Source organism: Hemiscyllium ocellatum, chromosome 20, assembly GCF_020745735.1.
Source record: "Hemiscyllium ocellatum isolate sHemOce1 chromosome 20, sHemOce1.pat.X.cur, whole genome shotgun sequence".
Lineage (NCBI taxonomy): Eukaryota > Metazoa > Chordata > Chondrichthyes > Orectolobiformes > Hemiscylliidae > Hemiscyllium > Hemiscyllium ocellatum.
The window spans coordinates 72,225,480-72,246,728 of record NC_083420.1 but is presented as its reverse complement, the minus strand read 5'-3'; the positions used below and the strand labels follow the sequence as shown (position 1 = coordinate 72,246,728).

The 21,249-nt window shown below is 46.1% G+C and overlaps 1 protein-coding gene across 1 annotated transcript in view; it reads right to left on the bottom strand.

Annotated features, from left to right (window-relative positions):
* The window catches only part of LOC132825300 (prolyl 3-hydroxylase 1-like), a 215,583-nt gene that overhangs the window by 24,096 nt on the left and 170,238 nt on the right, over positions 1 to 21,249 (bottom strand). The window contains exons 10-11 of the mRNA XM_060840404.1: positions 11,808 to 11,948; positions 9,201 to 9,388 (exon numbers count right to left, since the gene is read on the bottom strand). Coding sequence (XP_060696387.1) covers positions 9,201 to 9,388; positions 11,808 to 11,948 — 329 coding nt within the window. The remainder of the gene's footprint in view (positions 1 to 9,200; positions 9,389 to 11,807; positions 11,949 to 21,249) is intronic.

The window sequence follows — 21,249 nt, the reverse complement described above, 5'->3', positions numbered from 1 at the left end:
CAAAACCATGTTGCCTATCACTGAGAAGCCTATTCTTTTCCATTTATAAATAGATTGTATCCCTCAGTATCTTCTCCAGCAACTTTCCCACCACTGACGTCAGGCTCATTAGTCAGTAATACCCGGAATATTCCTACTACCTTTCTAGGGGGACAACATGAACAACCCTCCAGTCCTCTGGCACCTCACTTGTATTTAAGGATGCCTCAAAGATATCTGTCAGGGCCACAGCTATTTCCTCTCTCGCCTCCCTCAGCAACCTGGGATAGATCACATCGGTCCTGGGGATTTGTCCACCTTAATAACCTCTAGCCTACCCAACACATCTCCCCTACTTAAGCCAACGTGATCCAGACTAATAAAACTTCAATCTCTAATCTCAACATTCATCATGTCCCTCTCCTCACTGAACACTGATGCAAAGTAATCATTCAGAATCTCACCCATTGTCTCAGGTTGGAAACACAACCTTCATTCCTTATCCTTTAGTGGACCAACCTCTTCTCTAGTTGATTCAAAATGATTGTTAAACAGAGCACAGATGATGTGAGATTTCCATTCTGGAAATGGCTGGCTGAAGGACAGTAGAGACGGAGGCTCCCAGCCTATTTAAAAGGTGCCTGGTTCGACATTTGAAATCCTGCAGTTTCCAGGCACTTTCCAAGGCCTGTTCAATGGGATAAGGCTGGGGGTCTTTTTGTTTGCTCAATATCGGTATGGTGGGCAGAATGACAAAGTTCAATATCAAAACATGTTAGTCAGGGGAACATGTAGAGTAATAGGGTAGGGGAATGGGTCTGGATGGAATACTCTTCAGAGGGGCGGTGTGGGTCAAATGGCCTGTTTCCACACTGTAGGGATGTTATGATAAAAACGTTCAACATTTTCAAAGGATAAGGGCAAAGAGGTGATAAACAGCATCAGAATTGATAGGTAAATTGCCCATAGTGATCAGGGATGTGCAGGGTTATGAGAAATGTCAGGTTATTACAGGGATGGCTCTTCAGGGGGTTGGTGTGGACCAGAGGGGCTGAATGGCCTGCCTCCACATTGTAGAATTTCACTGGTCCTAATTGCTCTTTGGGATAGCCATCACATGTACGATGTGTCAACTGACTTTCCTATATGATAGAATGATTCTATGGTTTCTCCTAATTGATGCTGTTCATATGTTGCTTGATGTTGACATGAGGGAAAGTACTTCTAGTGTGATACTGGGTTAAATAAATTAAGGAAGTCCACACGGATTTACAAATGGAAGGTATATTTGCTGTATAAAATATTTAAGACAGCAATGTCTTAGCTATATACTTTAAATAGCATTCCAACCATATTCACAAGACTATCACAAGGTTATCTCTCCGTACATGTGGTGTGCCTCTCCGTGTAGATGTGTATAACTGCGGGTGTGTGTGTGAGAGAGATGACTGTTATGTTAAGGTGTGTATATACATGAGGACCTGCATACATGTGAGGTGTGTGAGTGTGCGCACATCTATATGGGTGCATGATATGTCTATATATATACGTGTGAGACTGCATGTATGGGTGCATATGATGCCTATTTGTATGGGGTGTGCATGTGTTAGACTGCCTGTATGTATGGGGAGCATGAGAGGGTACCTGCACGAATCAAAGAGAGAGTGAAATTGGGAGTGTGTGTGTGAGGGTGTCTTAATGTATTGGGAGCGTGTGTGTGAGACCGTCTGTATGTATTGGGTGTGTGTGTGTGTGTGAGAGAGAACGTCTGTATGTATTGGGAGTGTGTGTGTAATACTGTCTGTATATATTAAGAGTGTGTGTGTGAGAGACCATTTGCATGTATTGGGAGTGTGTGTGTGAGACCACCTGTTTAGAATTGGAGTGCGTGTCAGACTGCCTGTATACATTGAGTGTGAGACCGTTGGTAAATATTGGGAGTGAGTGTGAGAGAGATCACCTGTACGTAATGGGAGTGTGTGTGAGAGGGACTGTCTGTATGTATTAGAAGTGTGTGAAACCGACTGTCTGTATGTACTGGGAGTGTGTTTGTGAGGCCACCTGCAATGTATTGGGAGAGTGTGTGTGTATGACCATCTGTATATATTGGGAGTATGTGTGTGTGAGAGATGGCCTGAATATTTTGGGAATGTGTGTGTGAGACCGTCTGTAAATATTGGGAGTGTGAGGGTGTCAGACCACCTGTATGTATTGGGAGTGTGCCTGAGAGACCGCCTGTATTATTGGGAGTCTGTGTGTGAAACCACCTGTATGTATTGGGAGTGTGTGTGTGAGACATCTGTATGCATTGGGAGTGTGTGTGCATGACACCGTCTGTATGTATTGGGAGTGTGTGTGTGTGAGAGAGACCATCTGTATGTATTGGGAGTGTGTGTGAGAGACCATCTGTATGTATTGGGAGTGTGTGTGTGAGACCGTCTGTATGTATTGGGAGTGTGTGTGTGAGATAACCTGTGTGTATTGGGAGTGTGTGTGTGTGAGACCGTCTGTATGTATTGAGAGTGTGTGTGTGAGATAACCTGTGTGTATTGGGAATGTGTGTGTGTGTGAGAGACTGCCTGTATGTATTGGGAGAATGTGTGTTTGAGACTACCTGCACGTCTTGGTAGTGTATGTGTGAGACCGCCTGCATATGTTGGTAGTGTGTGTGCGCGTGAGACTGCCTGTATGTTTTGGAAGTATGTGTGAGAGACTGCCCGTATGTATTGGGAGTGTGTGCATGAGAGACTGTCTGTATGAATTGGGAGTGTGTGAGAGAAACTGCCAGTATGTATAGGGAGTGTGTTTGTGAGACCACCTGTATGCATTGGTAGTGTATGTGTGAGATTGTCTGTACGTATTAGTAGTGTGTGTGTGAGACGGCCTGTATGTATTGGGAGTGTGTGTGTGTGACACCGTCTGTATGTATTGAGAGTGTGTGTGTGAGATTGCCTGTATGCTTTGGGAGTGTGTGTGTGTGAGACCGTCTGTATGTATTGGGAGTGTGTGTGTGTGAAACCATCTGTATGTATTGGGAGTGTGTGTGTGTGTGAGAGAGAGAGACCGTCTGTATGTATTGGGAGTGTGTGTGAGAGACCATCTGTATGTATTAGGAGTGTGTGTGTGTGAGACCGTCTGTATGTATTGGGAGTGTGTGTGTGTGTGAGAGACCATCTGTATGTATTGGGAGTGTGTGTGTGTGTCAGACCGTCTGTATGTATTGGGAGTGTGTGTGTGTGAGACCGTCTGTATGTATTGGGTGTGTGTGTGTGTGTGAGAGAGAACGTCTGTATGTATTGGGAGTGTGTGTGTAATACTGTCTGTATATATTAAGAGTGTGTGTGTGAGAGACCATTTGCATGTATTGGGAGTGTGTGTGTGAGACCACCTGTTTAGAATTGGAGTGCGTGTCAGACTGCCTGTATACATTGAGTGTGAGACCGTTGGTAAATATTGGGAGTGAGTGTGAGAGAGATCACCTGTACGTAATGGGAGTGTGTGTGAGAGGGACTGTCTGTATGTATTAGAAGTGTGTGAAACCGACTGTCTGTATGTACTGGGAGTGTGTTTGTGAGGCCACCTGCAATGTATTGGGAGAGTGTGTGTGTATGACCATCTGTATATATTGGGAGTATGTGTGTGTGAGAGATGGCCTGAATATTTTGGGAATGTGTGTGTGAGACCGTCTGTAAATATTGGGAGTGTGAGGGTGTCAGACCACCTGTATGTATTGGGAGTGTGCCTGAGAGACCGCCTGTATTATTGGGAGTCTGTGTGTGAAACCACCTGTATGTATTGGGAGTGTGTGTGTGAGACATCTGTATGCATTGGGAGTGTGTGTGCATGACACCGTCTGTATGTATTGGGAGTGTGTGTGTGTGAGAGAGACCATCTGTATGTATTGGGAGTGTGTGTGAGAGACCATCTGTATGTATTGGGAGTGTGTGTGTGAGACCGTCTGTATGTATTGGGAGTGTGTGTGTGAGATAACCTGTGTGTATTGGGAGTGTGTGTGTGTGAGACCGTCTGTATGTATTGAGAGTGTGTGTGTGAGATAACCTGTGTGTATTGGGAATGTGTGTGTGTGTGAGAGACTGCCTGTATGTATTGGGAGAATGTGTGTTTGAGACTACCTGCACGTCTTGGTAGTGTATGTGTGAGACCGCCTGCATATGTTGGTAGTGTGTGTGCGCGTGAGACTGCCTGTATGTTTTGGAAGTATGTGTGAGAGACTGCCCGTATGTATTGGGAGTGTGTGCATGAGAGACTGTCTGTATGAATTGGGAGTGTGTGAGAGAAACTGCCAGTATGTATAGGGAGTGTGTTTGTGAGACCACCTGTATGCATTGGTAGTGTATGTGTGAGATTGTCTGTACGTATTAGTAGTGTGTGTGTGAGACGGCCTGTATGTATTGGGAGTGTGTGTGTGTGACACCGTCTGTATGTATTGAGAGTGTGTGTGTGAGATTGCCTGTATGCTTTGGGAGTGTGTGTGTGTGAGACCGTCTGTATGTATTGGGAGTGTGTGTGTGTGAAACCATCTGTATGTATTGGGAGTGTGTGTGTGTGTGAGAGAGAGAGACCGTCTGTATGTATTGGGAGTGTGTGTGAGAGACCATCTGTATGTATTAGGAGTGTGTGTGTGTGAGACCGTCTGTATGTATTGGGAGTGTGTGTGTGTGTGAGAGACCATCTGTATGTATTGGGAGTGTGTGTGTGTGTCAGACCGTCTGTATGTATTGGGAGTGTGTGTGTGTGTGACCGTATGTATGTATTGGGAGTGTGTGAGACCATCTGTATGTATTGGGAGTGTGTGTGTGTGTGTGTGTGTGAGAGAGATAGAGACCATCTGTATGTATTGGGAGTGTGTGTGAGAGACCATCTGTATGTATTGGGAGTGTGTGTGTGTGAGACCGTCTGTATGCATTGGGAGTGTGTGTGTGTGTGTGTGTGTGAGAGAGAGACCATCTGTATGTATTGGGAGTGTGTGTGTGAGACCATCTGTGTGTATTGTGAGTGTGTGTGTGTGAGACCGTCGGTATGTATTGGGAGTGTGTGTGATACCATCTGTATATATTGGGAGTGTGTGTGTGAGAGACTATATGTATTGGGAGTGTGTGTGAGAGACCGTCTGTATGTATTGGGAGAGTGTGGGTGAGACCACCTGTATGTATTGGGAGTGTCTGTGTGAGACCGTCTGCATGTATTGGGAATGTATGTGAGACTCCTGTATGTATTGGGAATGTGTGAGGGAGAGATCGTCCGTATATATTGGGAAGTGTGTGTGAGAGAGACTGCATGTACGTAATGGGAGTGTGTGTGTCTGTGTGAGACCGTCTGTATATATTGGGAGTGTGTGAGAGGCTGTCTGTATGCATTGGAAGTGTGTGAGACCGACTATCTGTATGTACTGGGAGCGTGTGTGTGTGAGACCATCTGTATGTATTGGGAGTGTGCACATGTGAGAGACGGTCTGTGTATATTGGGAGTGTGTGTGTAAGACTGTCTGTATATATTGGGAGTGTGTATGACACCAACTGTTTACAATTGGAGTGTGTGTCAGACTGCCTGTATACATGGAGTGTGATTAGATTAGATTAGATTAGATTTACAGTGTGGAAACAGGCCCTTCGGCCCAACAAATCCACACCGACCCGCCGAAGCGCAACCCACCCATACCCCTTACCTAACACTACGGGCAATTTAGCATAGCCAATTCACCTAACCCGCACATCTTTATGACGGTGGGAGGAAACCGGAGCACCCGGAGGAAACCCACGCAGACACGGGGAGAACGTGCAAACTCCACACAGTCAGTCGCCTGAGGCGGGAATTGAACCCAGGTCCCTGGCGCTGTGAGGCAGCAGTGCTAACCACTGTGCCACCGTGCCGCTGAGAGACAGTCTGTAAATATTGGGAGTGCGTGTGTGTGAGAGACCGCCTGTATGTATCGGGAGTGTGTGTGTGAGATAACCTGTGTGTATTGGGAGTGTGTGTGTGTGTGAGACTGTCTGTATGTATTGGGAGTATGTGTGTTTGAGACTACCTGTACGTCTTGGTAGTGTGTGTGAGAGACCGCCCGTATGTATCGGGAGTGTGTGCATGAGAGACGGTCTGTTTGTATTGGCAGTGTGTGTGTGAGAGACCATCTGTATGTATTGGGAGTGTGTGTGTGAGACAATCTGTATGTATTGGGAGTGTGTGTGTGAGAGACTGTCTGAATGTATTGAGAGTGTGTGTGAGAGACCACCTGAATGTAATAGAAGTGTGTGTGAGAGACCGCCTGTATGTATTGGGAGTGTGTGTGTGAGACTGCCTATATGCGTTGGGAGTGTGTGTGTGAGATTGCCTGTATGCTTTGGGAGTGTGTGTGTGTGAGACTGCCTGTATGTATTTTGAGTGTGTGTGTGAGACCGTCTGTATGTATTGTGAGTGTGTGTGTGAGACATCTGTATGTATTGGGAGTGTGTGTGTGTGTGAGACCGTCTGTATGTATTGGGAGTGTGTGTGTGCGATACCGTCTGTACGTATCAGGAGTGTGTGTATGAGAGACCGCCTGTATGGATTGGGAGTGTGTGTGTGTGTGACCGTCTGTATATTGGGAGTGTGTGTGAGAGACTGTCTGTATGTATTGGGAGTGTGTGCGACAATCTGTATGTATTGGGAGTGTGTGTGAGAGAGACTGCCTGCATGTATTGGGAGTGTGTGTGTGTTGTGTGTGAGACCACCTGTACGTATCGGGTGTGTATGTGTGAGACCGCCTGTATGTATTGGCAGCTTGTGTGTGAGACCACTTGCATGTATTGGAAGTGTGTGTGAGAGATCGTCTGTGTCTATTGGGAGTGTGTGTATGAGACCGCCTGTATGTATTGGGAGTGTGTGTGTGTGAGACCATCTGTATGTATTGGGAGTGTGTGTGTGTGAGACCGTCTGTATGTATTGGGAGTGTGTGTGTGTGGGACCATCTGTATGTATTGGGAGTGTGTGTGTGTGTGTGAGAGATGGTCTGTATATATTGGGAGTGTGTGTGTAAGACTGTCTATATATATTGGGACTGTCTGGGAGACCACCTGTTTATAATTGGAGTGTGTATCAGACTGTCTGTATACATTGGGTGTGTGTGTGAGACCGTCTGTAAATATTGAGAGCGTGTCTGTGAGACCGCCTGTATGTATTGGGAGTGTGTGTGAGAGACTGCCTATATGTATTGGGAGTGCGTGTGTGAAGCCACCTGTATGTATTGGGAGTGTGTGTGTGAGAGACCATCTGTATGTACTGGGAATGTGTGTGTGTGTGTGTGAGACCGTCTGTATGTATTGGGAATGTGTGTGTGTGAGACCGTCTGTATGTATTGGGAGTGAGTGTGTGAGGGACCATCTGTATGTATTGGGAGTGTGTGTGTGTGTGAGACCATCTGTATGTATTGGGAGTGTGCGTGTGTGAGACCGTCTGTATGTATCAGGAGTGTGTGTGTCAGACCATCTGTATATATAGGGAGCGTGTGTAAGAGACCATCTGTATGTATTGGGAGTGTGTGTGTGAGACCATCTATATGTATTGGGAGTATGTGTGTATGAGACCGTCTGTATATAGTGGGAGTGTGTGTGAGAGACCGTCTGTATGTATTGGGAGCGTGCGTGCGTGTGAGATCATCTGTATGTATTGGGAGTGTATGTGTGAGAGACTGTCTGTATATGTGGGAGTGTGTGTGTGCGAGACCGTCTGTATGTATTGGAAGTATGTGCCTGAGAGACTGTTTGTCTGTATGTAATGGGAGTGTGTGTGTGACCATGTGTATGTATTGGGAGTGTGTGTGTGAGAGATCGCCTGTATATGTGGGAGTGTGTGTGAGAGACCATCTGTATGTATTGGGAGTGTGTGTGTGAGAGACCGCCTGTATATGTGGGAGTGTGTGTGTGTGCGAGACCGTCTGTATGTATTGGAAGTATGTGCCTGAGAGACTGTTTGTCTGTATGTAATGGGAGTGTGTGTGTGACCATGTGTATGTATTGGGAGTGTGTGTGTGAGAGACCGCCAGTATATGTGGGAGTTTGTGTGTGCGAGACCGTCTGTGTGTATTGGAAGTGTGTGTCTCAGAGACTGTTTGTCTGTATGTAATGGGAGTGTGTGTGTGACCATGTGTATGTATTGGGAATGTGTGTGTGTGTGGGTGTGTGTGGCTGTCTTAATGTATTGGGAGCGTGTGTGTGAGACCGTCTGTATGTATTGCGTATGTGTGTGTGAGAGAGACCGTCTGTATGTATTGGGAGTGTGTGTGTGAGACCACCTTTTTAGAATTGGAGTGTGTGTCAGACTGCCTGTATACATTGAGTGTGTGTGAGACCGTTTGTAAATATTGGGAGTAAGTGTGAGAGAGATCACCTGTATGTATTGGCAATGTGTGAGATTGCCTGTGTGTATTGGGAGTGTGTGTGAGAGACCGTCTGCATGTATTGGGAGTGTGTGCGTGAGAGACACTCTGTATATACTGGGAGTTTGTGTGAGAGACCATCTGTATGTATTGGGAGTGTGTTTGTGTGTGTGAAACCACCTGTATGTATTGGGAGTGTGTGTGTGAGACGGTCTGTATGTATCGGGTGCGTGTGTGTGAGAACCCGTCTGTATGTTTCGAGAGTGTGTGTGTGAGACCATCTGTATGTATTGGGAGTGTGTGTGTGAGACCGTCCGTATATATTGGGAGTGTGTGTGTGTGTGAGACCGTCTGTATGTATTGGGAGTGTGTGTGAGAGACCATCTGTATGTATTGGGAGTGTGTGAGAGAGACCGTCCGTATATATTGCGAGTGTGTGTGTGAGAGACCGCCTGTACGTCCAGCAGTAAGCTCTCCCTCCTCAGCCCTGACGTAATGCCTCTCTCAGTGACGATATGTCTCTCTCTCTCTCTCCACTTATCCCCCTCCAAATTCCCAGACAACATCCCGGTCAGTCGTGGCTAGCTATTCCACGTCTCGAACGTCTTTCTCTCTCTCTCTCTCTCTCCGCACTTCCAGCACGTACACACACAATCCCTCCCCATGTCAGTCCGATATACTGATCAATTTCTAACTCCCCATCTCATCCATTCCTGAACTCACAGACACCCCAACCAGACCCAGACACACACACACACACACTCCTACCACCCCCCCCCCCCACCCCCCCACCCCGATCCAGACTCAGAGCTCGTCCCTGACAAAGGGAATCTCTCTCCCCGCTGCTGACCGGGGTTGCTTCTCCCTCCGCTGGCGCTGTCTCCCCTCCCGGGCTTGGGGTCTCTCCTCCTGGGCTCTCCCCAACTGCCCAGGGCTCTCCTGGTCCTGGTGTGCAGAGTCCAGCGAGTCTCCAGGCTCTCCGAGGGGAGATGATGATGGGAACAGCAACTCCAATAAACTCTCCACCGTGGGATGATCCTAACAGAGAGACAGAGAGACTGTGTTACAGTGAGGAGGGGTGGGGAGTGTGTCATAGACAAGCGAGAAGTGTCAGAGAGAGAGAGTGAGAGTGTGTCAGAGAGTGTGTCAGAGAGAGAGTGAGTGTGTCAGAGAGAGAGGGAGTGTGTGTCAGAGAGTGTGCTAGAGAGAGAGTGAGTGTCAGAGAGTGTCAGAGAGAGTGTGCCAGCGAAAGAGTGTGCCAGAAAGAGTATGCCAGAGAGAGTGTGTGTCTGTCAGAGAGCGTCAGAGAGAATGTCAGAGAGAGAGAGATAGTGTGTCACAGAGTGAATGTGTCAGAGAGCGAGTGTGTGTCAGAGACAGATTGAGAGTGTGTCAGAGTGAGTGTGTCAGAGAGAGAGTGTGTCAGAGAGAGAGTGAGTGTGTCAGAGAGTGTCAGACTGTGTGTGTCAGAGTGTGTGTCAGGGTGTGTGTCAGAGAGTGAGTGTGTGTCAGAGAGAGTGTGTCAGAGAGAGTGTGTGTCAGAGAGAGTTTGAGAGTGTGTCAGAGAGTGAGTGTGTCAGAGGGAGAGTGTGTGTCAGAGAGAGAGAATGAGAGTGTCAGAGAGAGTGTGAGTACGTCAGAGAGTGTCAGAGAGAACAGTGTGTCAGAGAAAGAGTGTCAGAGAGAGACAGTGTGTCAGAGAGAGAGAATGTGTCAGAGAGACAGAGAGTGAGAGTGTGTCAGAGAGAGAGACAGAGCGTGAGACAGAGTGAGACAGAGAGTGTGTGTCAGAGATAGAGTGTGTCACAGAGAGTCAGAGAGAGAGAGTGTGAGTGTGCCAGAGAGAGAGTGAGAGAGAGAGAGAGAGAGAGAGAACGAAAGCATCAGAGAGAGTGTCAGAGAGAGAGACAGTTACGAGCAGAATGTGCAAACCTCACACACACTCACCTGAGGTAGGGATTGAACCTGGCTCCCTGGTAGCAGTGCTAACCACTGAGCCACCGTGTCGCTTAGAGAGACAGAAAGAGACAGAGAGAGAGAGAGAGAGAGAGAGAGACAGTCATGGAGTGAGACAGAGTATCAGAGAGAGAATGACAGAGTGTGTTAGAAAGACAGAGAGAGAGAATGTGTCAGTGAGAGAGACTGTCAGAGAGAATGCAACAGAGAGAGAGAGAGACAGACAGACAGACAGACAGAAAGAGTCAGAGAGTAATACAGGCTTGGAAATAGGCCCTTTGCCCAAACTAGTTCATACTGACCATGGTGCCCAGTTAGCTGGTTCCAACTGCCTGCATTTAATCTAAATCCCCCTAAACTACTCCCAACCATGTACTTACCCAAATGTTTTGTAAATGTTGTTATTGTACCTGCCTCAGACACTTTCTCTGGAGCTGATTCCATTCACACACCACTGTCAGTGTGAAGAAGCTACTCCTCAGGACCTTCTTAAATCATGCCCCTCTCCCCTTAATCCTACGCCCTCTCGTTTTCAATTCCCCACCCCTGGGGAAAAGATATCTGTATTCACGCATCTATTGCCCCTCATGATTTTACCCACCACTATAAGGTCACCCCTCATTCCCCTACGTTCCAATGAATAAAGTTCTATCTGGACCAACCTGTCCCTATAACTCAGGTCGACTAGTCCTGAAATATCCCTGTAAATCTTCTTTGCACTCTCCAGTTTAACTGTGCCCTTCATGTAGCAGGGTGACCAAAACTGTACACAATACTCCAAGTGTGGCCAAACCAATGACTCATACAACTGCTACCTGTCATCCTGACTCCCATAGTCAGAGCCTTGACCAATGAAGGGCAGCATGCTGAATGCCATCTTCACCACCCTATCCACCTGTGACACCACTTTCACTTTCACCATTTACCTGTACTCTGAGGTCCCTCAGTTCCATTGCACTGCTCAGGACCTCCCCATTTACTGTATAAGACCTATCAAGGTGTGCCTTTCTAAAGTGCAACAGCTCACACTTCTCTGTAATGAACTGCATTTGCTAATCCCCAGCCCACTTTCCCATCTGATCAAGATCCCTCTGTAATGTTTGATAATCTTCCTATCAGTGATACCTTCTAATTTTGCTTCATCCGCAAACTTACTTATCATGCCTTGTACCTTCACAGAGAGAGAGAAAAACAAAGAATGACAGTGAGAGAGTGAGTGTTAGAGAGGGAGGGAGAGAGAGACAGAGAGGTAGAGGGACTGAGATGGGGTGGTTGAACAGAGAGACAGGGATACAGAGGGGAAGGGGAACAGACAGAGAGAGAGACAGACAGACAAGGGGAGAGAGGGAGAGACTGAGAGATAAAGGGACAGAGAGATAGTGATGCAAGGACGAAGAGACAGAGCGAGATAGAGGGACAGAGAGGGGAAGAGAGAGAGAGAGAGAGAGAGAGACAGAGAGAGACAGAGACAGACAGAGAAGTGAAAACTGTGTGTCCAGACCTCCTGCTCATGTTGGGCTCTCCCAGTGAGGGTGAGGGTGAGGGTACAGCGCTGTCCATCTGTCACTGGGCGGACAGAGTGTGCATTTTCTTGTCCAGACAGGAACACCACCAGACGACCACACTTTGGGGAGATCTCCTCCTGAGACAGAGAGAACAGATGTTCGAGCCTGCGTCCTCCTATACTCTTAGACACTCTTAGATACAGAGTCATGCTCCCTCTACACTGTCCCTCCCATCAGGCACTCGCAGGGGCAGGGGCAGCATGGTGTTAGATACAGAGTAAAGCTCCCTCTGCACTGTCCCTATTAAACATGATTTGGAGATGCCAATGTTGGACTGGGGTGGACAAAGTTGACAAAATCACACAAAACCAGGTTGTAGTCCAACAGGTTTATTTGGAAGCAGTAGCTTTCGGAGCACTGCTCCTTCATTAGGTGGGTGTGGAGTATAAGATTGTAAGACACAGAATTTATAGCAAACATTTACACTGCGCTGTAACTGACATATATTGAAAAAGACCAGGATTGCTTGTTAAGTCTCTCACCTTTTCGAATGACCATGTTGGTTTCAGTCCTTTCACTATAATTCGCAGAAGTTTGTTAAAGTTACATTCTCAAGTGACTTGAACAATTGTATCATGTCAGCCCAGATAATGCATTGAAGGTGTGAGGTGCCGTGTGTGGGACTGTCAGTGCCACAATGTTCAGACTGATGACAGACAGACTTACACCACGCAAACCCTCTCTCATATATTCACACTCACACTCTCACACGCTCTCACAGACTTATACCCCTTTACACTCACACTCACACACACAGACACACACGTGTTTGTGGGGTGAATTTGCACTTGGAGAATTACATCTTATTTTGCTCAAAAACTGCCTGAATCCATGTATGATTCTGTAAATCCCTTTTTTGGATGAGAATCAGTCTGAACGTTGTGGCACTGACTCTCACACAGAGCAGCTCACTCATTCAATGCATTGTCTGGACTGACATGACATCAATTGTTAAAGTTCACTTGAGAATATTACTCTTATAACATTCTGCAAATTACTTATGAAAGAACTGAAACCAGCATGGTCATTCGAAAAGGTAAGAGACTTAACAAATAATTCAGGCCTTTTTCAATATATCATTTCAGTGTCAGCACACTGTAAACTTCTGTGATAAATTCTGTGTCTTATGATCTTATTCTATAAAACCACCCTATAAAGTAGCAGCACTTCGAAAGGTAGTGCTTCCAAATAAACCTGTTGGACTATAACCTGGTGTTGTGTGATTTTTTTTAACCCATTAAATACTCCCAGGACAAGGACAGCATGGGATTAGATACAGAGTAAAGCTCCCTCTACACTGTCCCCCATCAAACAATCCCAGGACAGGGACAGCATGGGGTTAGATACAGAGTAAAGCTCCCTCCCTGATGAAGGGCTCTGGCCCGAAACGTCGAATTTCCTATTCCTTGGATGCTGCCTGACCTGCTGTGCTTTAACCAGCAACACATTTTCAGCTCTAAAGCTCTCTCTACACTATCTTGCCAAACACTCCCATGACGGGGATGGCACGGGGTTAGATTCAGAGTAAAGTTCCGTCTACACTGTCACCATCCAGGACAGGGACAGCACGGGGTTAGATTCAGAGTAAAGCTCCCTCTACACTGTCACCATCCAGGACAGGGACAGCACGGGGTTAGATTCAGAGTAAAGCTCCCTCTACACTGTTCCTGTCAAACATTGTGTTACAAAGCTGATTCTTTTCTCAAGGATACTGTGTCCTTGGTTTTTTTCAGAGGGTCATAAAGTGTACCTGGTGCCTGTTAGTCTGGCTTGGTACAGAGTTGAAAAGGATGTTGAGAGGCCTTTTATTTCTATGTGAACAGATGAGACTTCAGGCCAAAGTGGTCATGTTTTAGAAGTGACCGGTATAATGAAAGGGGAGTGGTCAGCTGTCTAGCTGAGCACTTCAGTCCAGATCTAGTTGGGAGTTCAACAGTGTGGAAACTGGTTCTCTCTCTCTGTCTGTCTGTGCCCTTCTAACTTCAACCTGTAAGCATTTGTTCCATTTGTACTGGTTTTTATGAGCGGTTTGCTTATTGGGACGGTTGTGTATATTCGGAACAGCATCATTAAGTATGGTTTGGATAGACTGAATTTTGTGGGGGTTCTTTATTCTGTTCTTTGTGTTTCATTGTGTGATTTTGTGATTTTTTTTTGTCTGTTTTAAAACCTGGCAGTCAACCTAGCTCCCTCACTCTGGATAATTTTCACCGTGCACTGACTGAAACAAATTGCAAAGTTATGGTCTGGGCTGCCTGCTTAAGGGTGTTTTGAGTGGTCTGGCTGAGTCCGTAACAGACTGGGGGCTCTTTGTGGGATTTTAAACAGCAAGTGGTAGGCGCTAGTGTCTTTATTCTGGGTGTTGGTTTGGTGGGGTAGCAAAGCTTGGGATAGGAATGGCTCTTTCAGTCACCAAAGGTTTTCTGGAAGTGGAGGCAGTGACTTCGGAAGGTTTGTAAAAGGTGAGTAAGACCAAGCTGCAGGAATGAGCAGAGAAGCTGGGATTGCACCAGCCTGCGTCTGTGAGGAAGAGAGATAATTACAGCAGTAGCTCACTATTTACACTTGCTGGAAAAAACCATCAGAATCTATAGAGATAGCAAGAATTCAATTGTAAATGAAGCATCCCGAGTTAGAGGCAAGGGGTAAGGAAAAGGCAGCAGAAAGGAAACAGTTTGAGTTACGGTTAAAAGCAGAAGAGAGGGAAAAGAGAGTGCATAGAAAAAGAGAGTGTTTGAACTTAAAAACTGACACTTAAAACGGAAAGTCAGTGTAAAAGGCTGGAGATAAAGGCTGAAGGTAGGCTCAGTCAGGATGTAGTACAAACTATGGGGAAGAGCAGAGAGTTAAAACAACACGGTGAGCAGCTGAAGGGGCTGATGGTTCTGAGCTGGTCCATAAAACCCGGTTTGGCCTCCAGAATCACGAGGGGTAGAAACTGGGGTAAAGAGAAATCCTCACATGGAAAGGCAAAGGTAGGTCTCAGTGAAGATCAGAAGGGTAAAAAAGGAAACCTTTGAGGGGGACAAAGAAGTTAAAAAGCTCTGATGCTTTCCTTGTAATAAAATGGGCTGCACAAAATCGCAGTGTGTGTGGGCTAGGAGAAAGCCAGATGTAGGAAAACCAGGCAAGCTGAGAGTTTTGTTGGACTAGTAACAAAAAGCACAAGGGAAGTTAGACAGCTGCCTCGGGGTGTACAAGATGTTCAGAGGCTGGTTAAGGAGGAAGTGCCAGATCTACTTTAGAAACATACATGCAAGGGTAAAGTTCAATCACATGGGCCAGGAGCAGTAGGTAAGGAGGTTACAATATTAAGGAACACAAGATCCTCTCAGTCTGTGATGCTGAAGGATGAGGAGGTATGTTCTCCTGAGGGACTGTGGCCAGGAATTCATGCTGAGTCAAAAAGCACTCAGTTATGTAGTGAGGTTGGTGAACCCAGAGAAGAGTGGGGAATTTGTGGTAGGAGTACTGGACAAACTCTCAGCTCCAGGATTACACTTTGTCTTTGCAAATGGTGTAGCTGATTCACCGGTAGGTGTGCTGCCAACTCTAGTTGAAAAGCCAGTGGAGACGTAGGCAACTGAAGACTCCAAGATCCCTCTGCAATCCAGGCTGAATATTTTCCATCAACCACCACTTGCTGCCTTCTTTCAGAAAGCCAGTTTCTAATCCAAACTGCTAAATCACCCTCAATTCCATGCCTCTGCATTTTCTCCAACAGCCTACCATGTGGAACCTTATCAAGTTCCAACTCAAACTGTTTCCTTTCTGCTGCCTTTTCCTTACCTCTCGCCTCTAACTCGGGATGTTTCATTTACAATTGAATTCTTGCTATCTCTATAGATTCTGATGGTTTCTCCAGCAAGTGTAAATAGTGAGCTACTGATGTAATTATCTCTCACTTCAGTCCAATCCCAGCTGGTCCAATCCCAGACTGGACGCAGGCTGGTCCAATCCCAGCTTCTCTGCTCATTCCTGCAGCTTGGTCTTACTGAAGTCCATGTATACCATGTCAACTGCCCTCCCCTCATCTACATGCTTGGTCACCTTCTCAAAAAACTCAATGAGGTTTGTGAGACACGACCTGCCCTTGATGAAACCATGTTGACTGTCTGAAATCAAATTGTTGCTTGTTAGATGATTATAAATCTTATCTCGTTTAATCCTTTCCAAAACCTTTCCTACAACAGAAGGAAGGCTCACTGGTGTATAATTGCCTGGGTCATCTCTACTGCCCTTCTTGAACAAGGGCACAACATTTGCAAATTCCAGTCCTCAGGTACTAAACCTGTAGACAATGATGACTCAAATATCAAAGCCAAAGGCTCTGCTATCTCCTCCCTCACTTCCCAGAGAATCCTCAGATAAATCCCACCTGGCCCAGGGGACTTGTCTACGTTCACTCCTTCTCGAATTGATAACACCTGTTTGTAACTAACCTCGATCCTTTCTAGTCTAATATCTCGTACCTCATCCTCCTCCTCTATAATATTCTCCTTTTCCTGAGTGAGAAGGCTAAGAGGGGATTTGATAGAGACATACCAAGATGATCAGAGGATTAGATAGGGCAGACAGAGAGGGAGCATAACTACAAATTGAGGGGGTGATAGATATAAGACAGATGTCAGAGGCAGCCTCTTTATGCAGAGAGTGGTAAGGGTGTGGAATGCCCTACCTGCTAATGTAGTTAACTCAGCCACATTATGGAGATTTATACAATCCTTGGATAAGCACATGGATGATAATGGGACAGTGTAGGGGGATGGACTGAGAATAGTTCACAGGTCGGTGCAACATCGAGGGTGTTCTATTCCTCAAATCAGATTGGACAATGAGGAACTTGTCGAAAATGGGGATAAATTATTGAGTTATCTTCCAGAGGAAAATTGAAATGCTCTGAAAGCGTCATTACTATCAAATGGGGAGATACATGAAAAGAAACTGGGATGTACTAACCTAATTGTGCATGATGTCGAGATAGGAGATCCTGCTCCAATTAAGCAACATCCTTATAAGCATAATCCTCTCAAGTTGGCACAGGTTCAGCAGGACATAGAGCACATGTTCCAAGCTGGCATAGTCAAACTGAGTTACAGTGTCTGGGGCTCACCCATAGTCATGGTTCCACAGCCAGATGGTACCCAACGGATATGTGTGGACTATCACAAAGTCAATGCCGTTACAAAGACTGATGCATAACCAGTTCCACGGTTGGAGGACTATATCAAAAAAGTGGGACAAGCAACTTACATTTCTAAGTTTGGACTTGTTCAGAGGCCACAGGCAAGTACCTCTGTCAGAGAGTGCGAAGGCAATTTCAGCTTTCATACAACATAGAAAAGTACAGCACAGAACAGACCCTTCAGCCAACAAATTTGTGTCAAGGATTATTCCTAATCTAAAATAAAATAATCTAACCTACGCAACCCTCAACTCACTGCTATCCATGTGCATGTCCAGCAGTCACTTAAATGTCCCCAATGACTCTGCCCCCACCAGCACAGCTGGCAACACATTCCATGCATTCACAACTCTCTGCGTAAAGAACCTACCTCTGACGTCTCCTTTACACCTTTCTCCTAATATCTTCAAACTATGACCCCTTATACCAGTCAATCCTGCCCTGGGGACAGGTCTCTGGCTATTGACTCTATTGATTCCTCTCATTATTTTGTACACCTCTACCAGGTCTCCTCTCTTCCTTCTCTCCAGAGAGAAAAGTCTGAGCTTATTCAACCTTTCTTCATAAGGCAAGCCCTCCAGTCCAGGCAGCATCCTGGTAAACCTTCTTTGCACCCCCTCCAAAGCCTCTGTATCTTACCTATAGTAGGGCGACCAGAACTGGACACAATATTCCAAGTGTGGTCTCACCAGTGTCTTGTAGAGCTGCAGCAAAACCTCGCGGCTCTTAAACTCGATGACGCTGTTAATGAAAGCCAAAACACCATATGTTTTCTTAACAACCCTATCCACTTGGGTGGCAACTTTGAGGGATCTATGTACTTGAACACCCAGATCCCTCTGTTCCTCCACACTGCGAATAATCCTGTCTTTAATCCTATATTCAACATTCAAGTTTGACCTTCCAAAATGCATCACTTCACATTTATCCAGGTTGACCTCCATCTGCCATTTCTCAGCCCAGCTCTGCATCCTGTCTATGTCGCGTTGCAGCCTGCAGTCGCCCTCTATACTATTGACGACACCTCCAACCTTTGTGTCATCGGCAAATTTACTAACGCATCCCTCAACCTCCTCATCCACGTAATTTATAAAAACTACAAAGAGTAGAGGCCCAAGCACACAGCCCTGCGGGACCCCCCTCAACACTGTCCTCCAGGCAGAATACTTTCCATCTACAACCACTCTCTGTATGAATCCAGTTTGCCAAATCTCTCTCTCTCCTGACATACCTATGGAAAGCCTTAGAGTTAACCCTGATCCTATCCGCCAACAACTTTTCATGTCTCCTCCTGGCTCTTCTGAGCTCTCTTTTTCGGACTTTCCAGACTTTCTTGTAACCCTCAAGCGCCCTGAGTTTTCACATTTTGTCCTAACATAAGCCTTCTTCTTCCTGACCAGGGATTCCACTTCCTTAGTAAACCAAGGCTCTCTCCTTCTATATCTTCCTCCCTGCCTGACAGGTACATACTTATCTAGGACACACAGGAGCTTTTCCTTGAATAAGCTCCACATTTTTAATGAGCTTATCCCCTGCAGTTTTCTTCCCCATTCTATGCTTCCTAAATCTTTCCTACTTGCATCATAGTTGCCCTTGCCCCAGCTGTAACTCTTGCTCGGTGGAGTACACCTATCCCTTTCCATCAGTAAAGTAAACCTGTCAGAATTGTGATCACTGTCTCCAAAGTGCTCACCTACTTCCAAATCTAACACCTGGCCAGGCTGGTTACCCAGTACTAAATCTAAAGTGGCTTTGCCCCTTGTAGGCCTGTCTACATACTGTGTCAGGAAGCCCTCCTGCACACACTGGACAAAAACTGATGCATCTATAGTACTCATACTGTAGTGATCCCAGTCAATATTTGGATAATTGAAGTCCACCATGACAGCTACCCTACATCTCTCACTCCTATCGAGAATCATCTTTGCTATCCTTTCCTCTACGTCTCTGGGACTATTCGGAAGCCTATAGAACTCTCCCAGCATGGTGACGTCTCCTTTCCTGTTTCTTACCTCAGCCCATACTACTTCAGTTAACGAGTCCCCAAACATCCTTTCTACAACTGTAATATTGTCCCTGATCAACAATGCCACACCTCCCCCTCTTTTACCATCTTCTCTGTTCTTACTGAAACATCTGAATCCCGGAATCCACAACAGCCATTCCTGTCCCTGCTCTATCCATGTCTCCGTATTGGCCACAACATCGAAGTCCCAGGTACCAACCCACGCTGCCAGTTCACCCACTTTATTTTAGATGCTCCTCGCGTTGAAGGACACACACTCCAAACCAGGTTCTTGCTTGACAGTGTCAGATATTTGATTTGGGAACTCCCTACTCTCATCATCTTCTGTACCTGTCCTACAATTTTGGTTCCCATCCCTATGCTGTATTAGTTTAAATCCACTGAATAGCTTTAGCGTATTCCCCCCCCCAGGATATTGGTTTAGATGAAGACCATCCTGCTTGTAGAGGTCCCACCTACCCCAGAAAGATCTCCAATTATCCAAAAACCCGAAACCCTCCCTCCTGCACCATCCCTGTAGCCACGTGATCAACTCTTTTCTCTCCCTATTGCTCACCTCACTAGCACGTGGCACGGGCAGCAAACCAGAGACAACTCTGTTTGTCTTAGCTCTAAGCTTCCATCCTAGCTCCCTGAATGTCTGCTTCAAGTCCTCATCTATCTTCCGACCTCTGTCGTTGGTGTCAATGTGGATCACGACTTGGGGCTGCTCTCCCTCCCCCCAAAGGATCCCAAAAACACGATCAGAGACATCATGAACCCTGGCACCTGGGAGGCAACACACCAACAGTGAGTCTGTCTTGTCCCCACAGAACCTCCTATCGGTCCCCCTAACTATCGAGTCCCCAGTGACTATTGCTCTGCTCCTCTTCCCCCTTCCTTTCTGAGCAGCAGGTGCCTCACTGCTTTCCCCTGGTAAGTCATCCCCCCCAACAGTATCCAAAACGGTATACTTATTGTTGAGGGGAATGGCCACAGGGGTTCCCTGCACTGCCTGCCAGGATTTCATAGCAATTACAGAAACATGACTCAGGGATGGGCAGGACTGGCAGCTTAGTATTCCAGGATACAAATGCTACAGGAAGGATAGAAAGGGAGGCAAGAGAGGAGGGGCAGGGGCATTTTGGATAAGGGATAGCATTACAGCTGTGCTGGGGGGGGATATTCCCGGAAATACATCCAGGGAAGTTATTTGGGTAGGACTGAGAAATAAGAAAGGGATGATCACCTTATTGGGATTGTATTATCGACCCCCCCAATAGTCAGAGGGAAATCGAGAAAGGAATTTGTAAGGAGATCTCAGCTATCTGTAAGAATAATAAGGTAGTTATGGTAGGGGATTTTAACTTTCCAAACATCGACTGGGACTTCCATAATGTGAAAGGTTTAGATGGAGAGGAATTTAAGTGTGTACAAGGAAATTTTCTGATTCAGTATGTGGATGTACCTACTAGAGAAGGTGCAAAACTTGACCTACTCTTGGGAAATAAGGCAGGGCAGGAGACTGAGGTGTCAGTGGGGGAGCACTTTGGGGCCAGCAACCATAATTCTATTAGTTTTAAAATAGTGATGGAAAAGGAAAGATCAGATCTAAAAGTTGAAGTTCTAAATTGGAGAAAGGATAATTTTGACGGAATTAGGCAAGAACTTCGAAAGCTGATTGGGGGCAGATGTTCGCAGGTAAAGGGACGACTGGAAAATGGGATACCTTCAGAAATGAGATAACAAGAATCCAGAGAAAGTATATTCCTGTCAGGGTGAAAGGGAAGGCTGGTAGGTATAGGGAATGCTGGATGACTAAAGAAATTGAGGGTTTGGTTAGAAAAAGAAGGAAGCATATGTCAGATAGAGACAGGATAGATCGAGTGAATCCTTAGAAGAGTATAAAGAAAGTAGGAGTATACTTAAGAGGGAAATCAGGAGGGCAAAACAGGGTCATGAGATAGCTTTGACAAATAGAATTAAGGAGAATCCAGAGGGTTTTTACAAATACTTTAAGGACAAAAGGGTAACTAGGGAGAGAATAGGGTCCCTCAAACATCAGCAAGGCGGCTTTTGTGTGGAGCCACAGAAAATGGGGGAGATGGTAAATGAATATTTTGCATCAGTATTTACTGTGGAAAAGGACATGGAAGATATAGACTGTAAGGAACTAGATGGTGACATC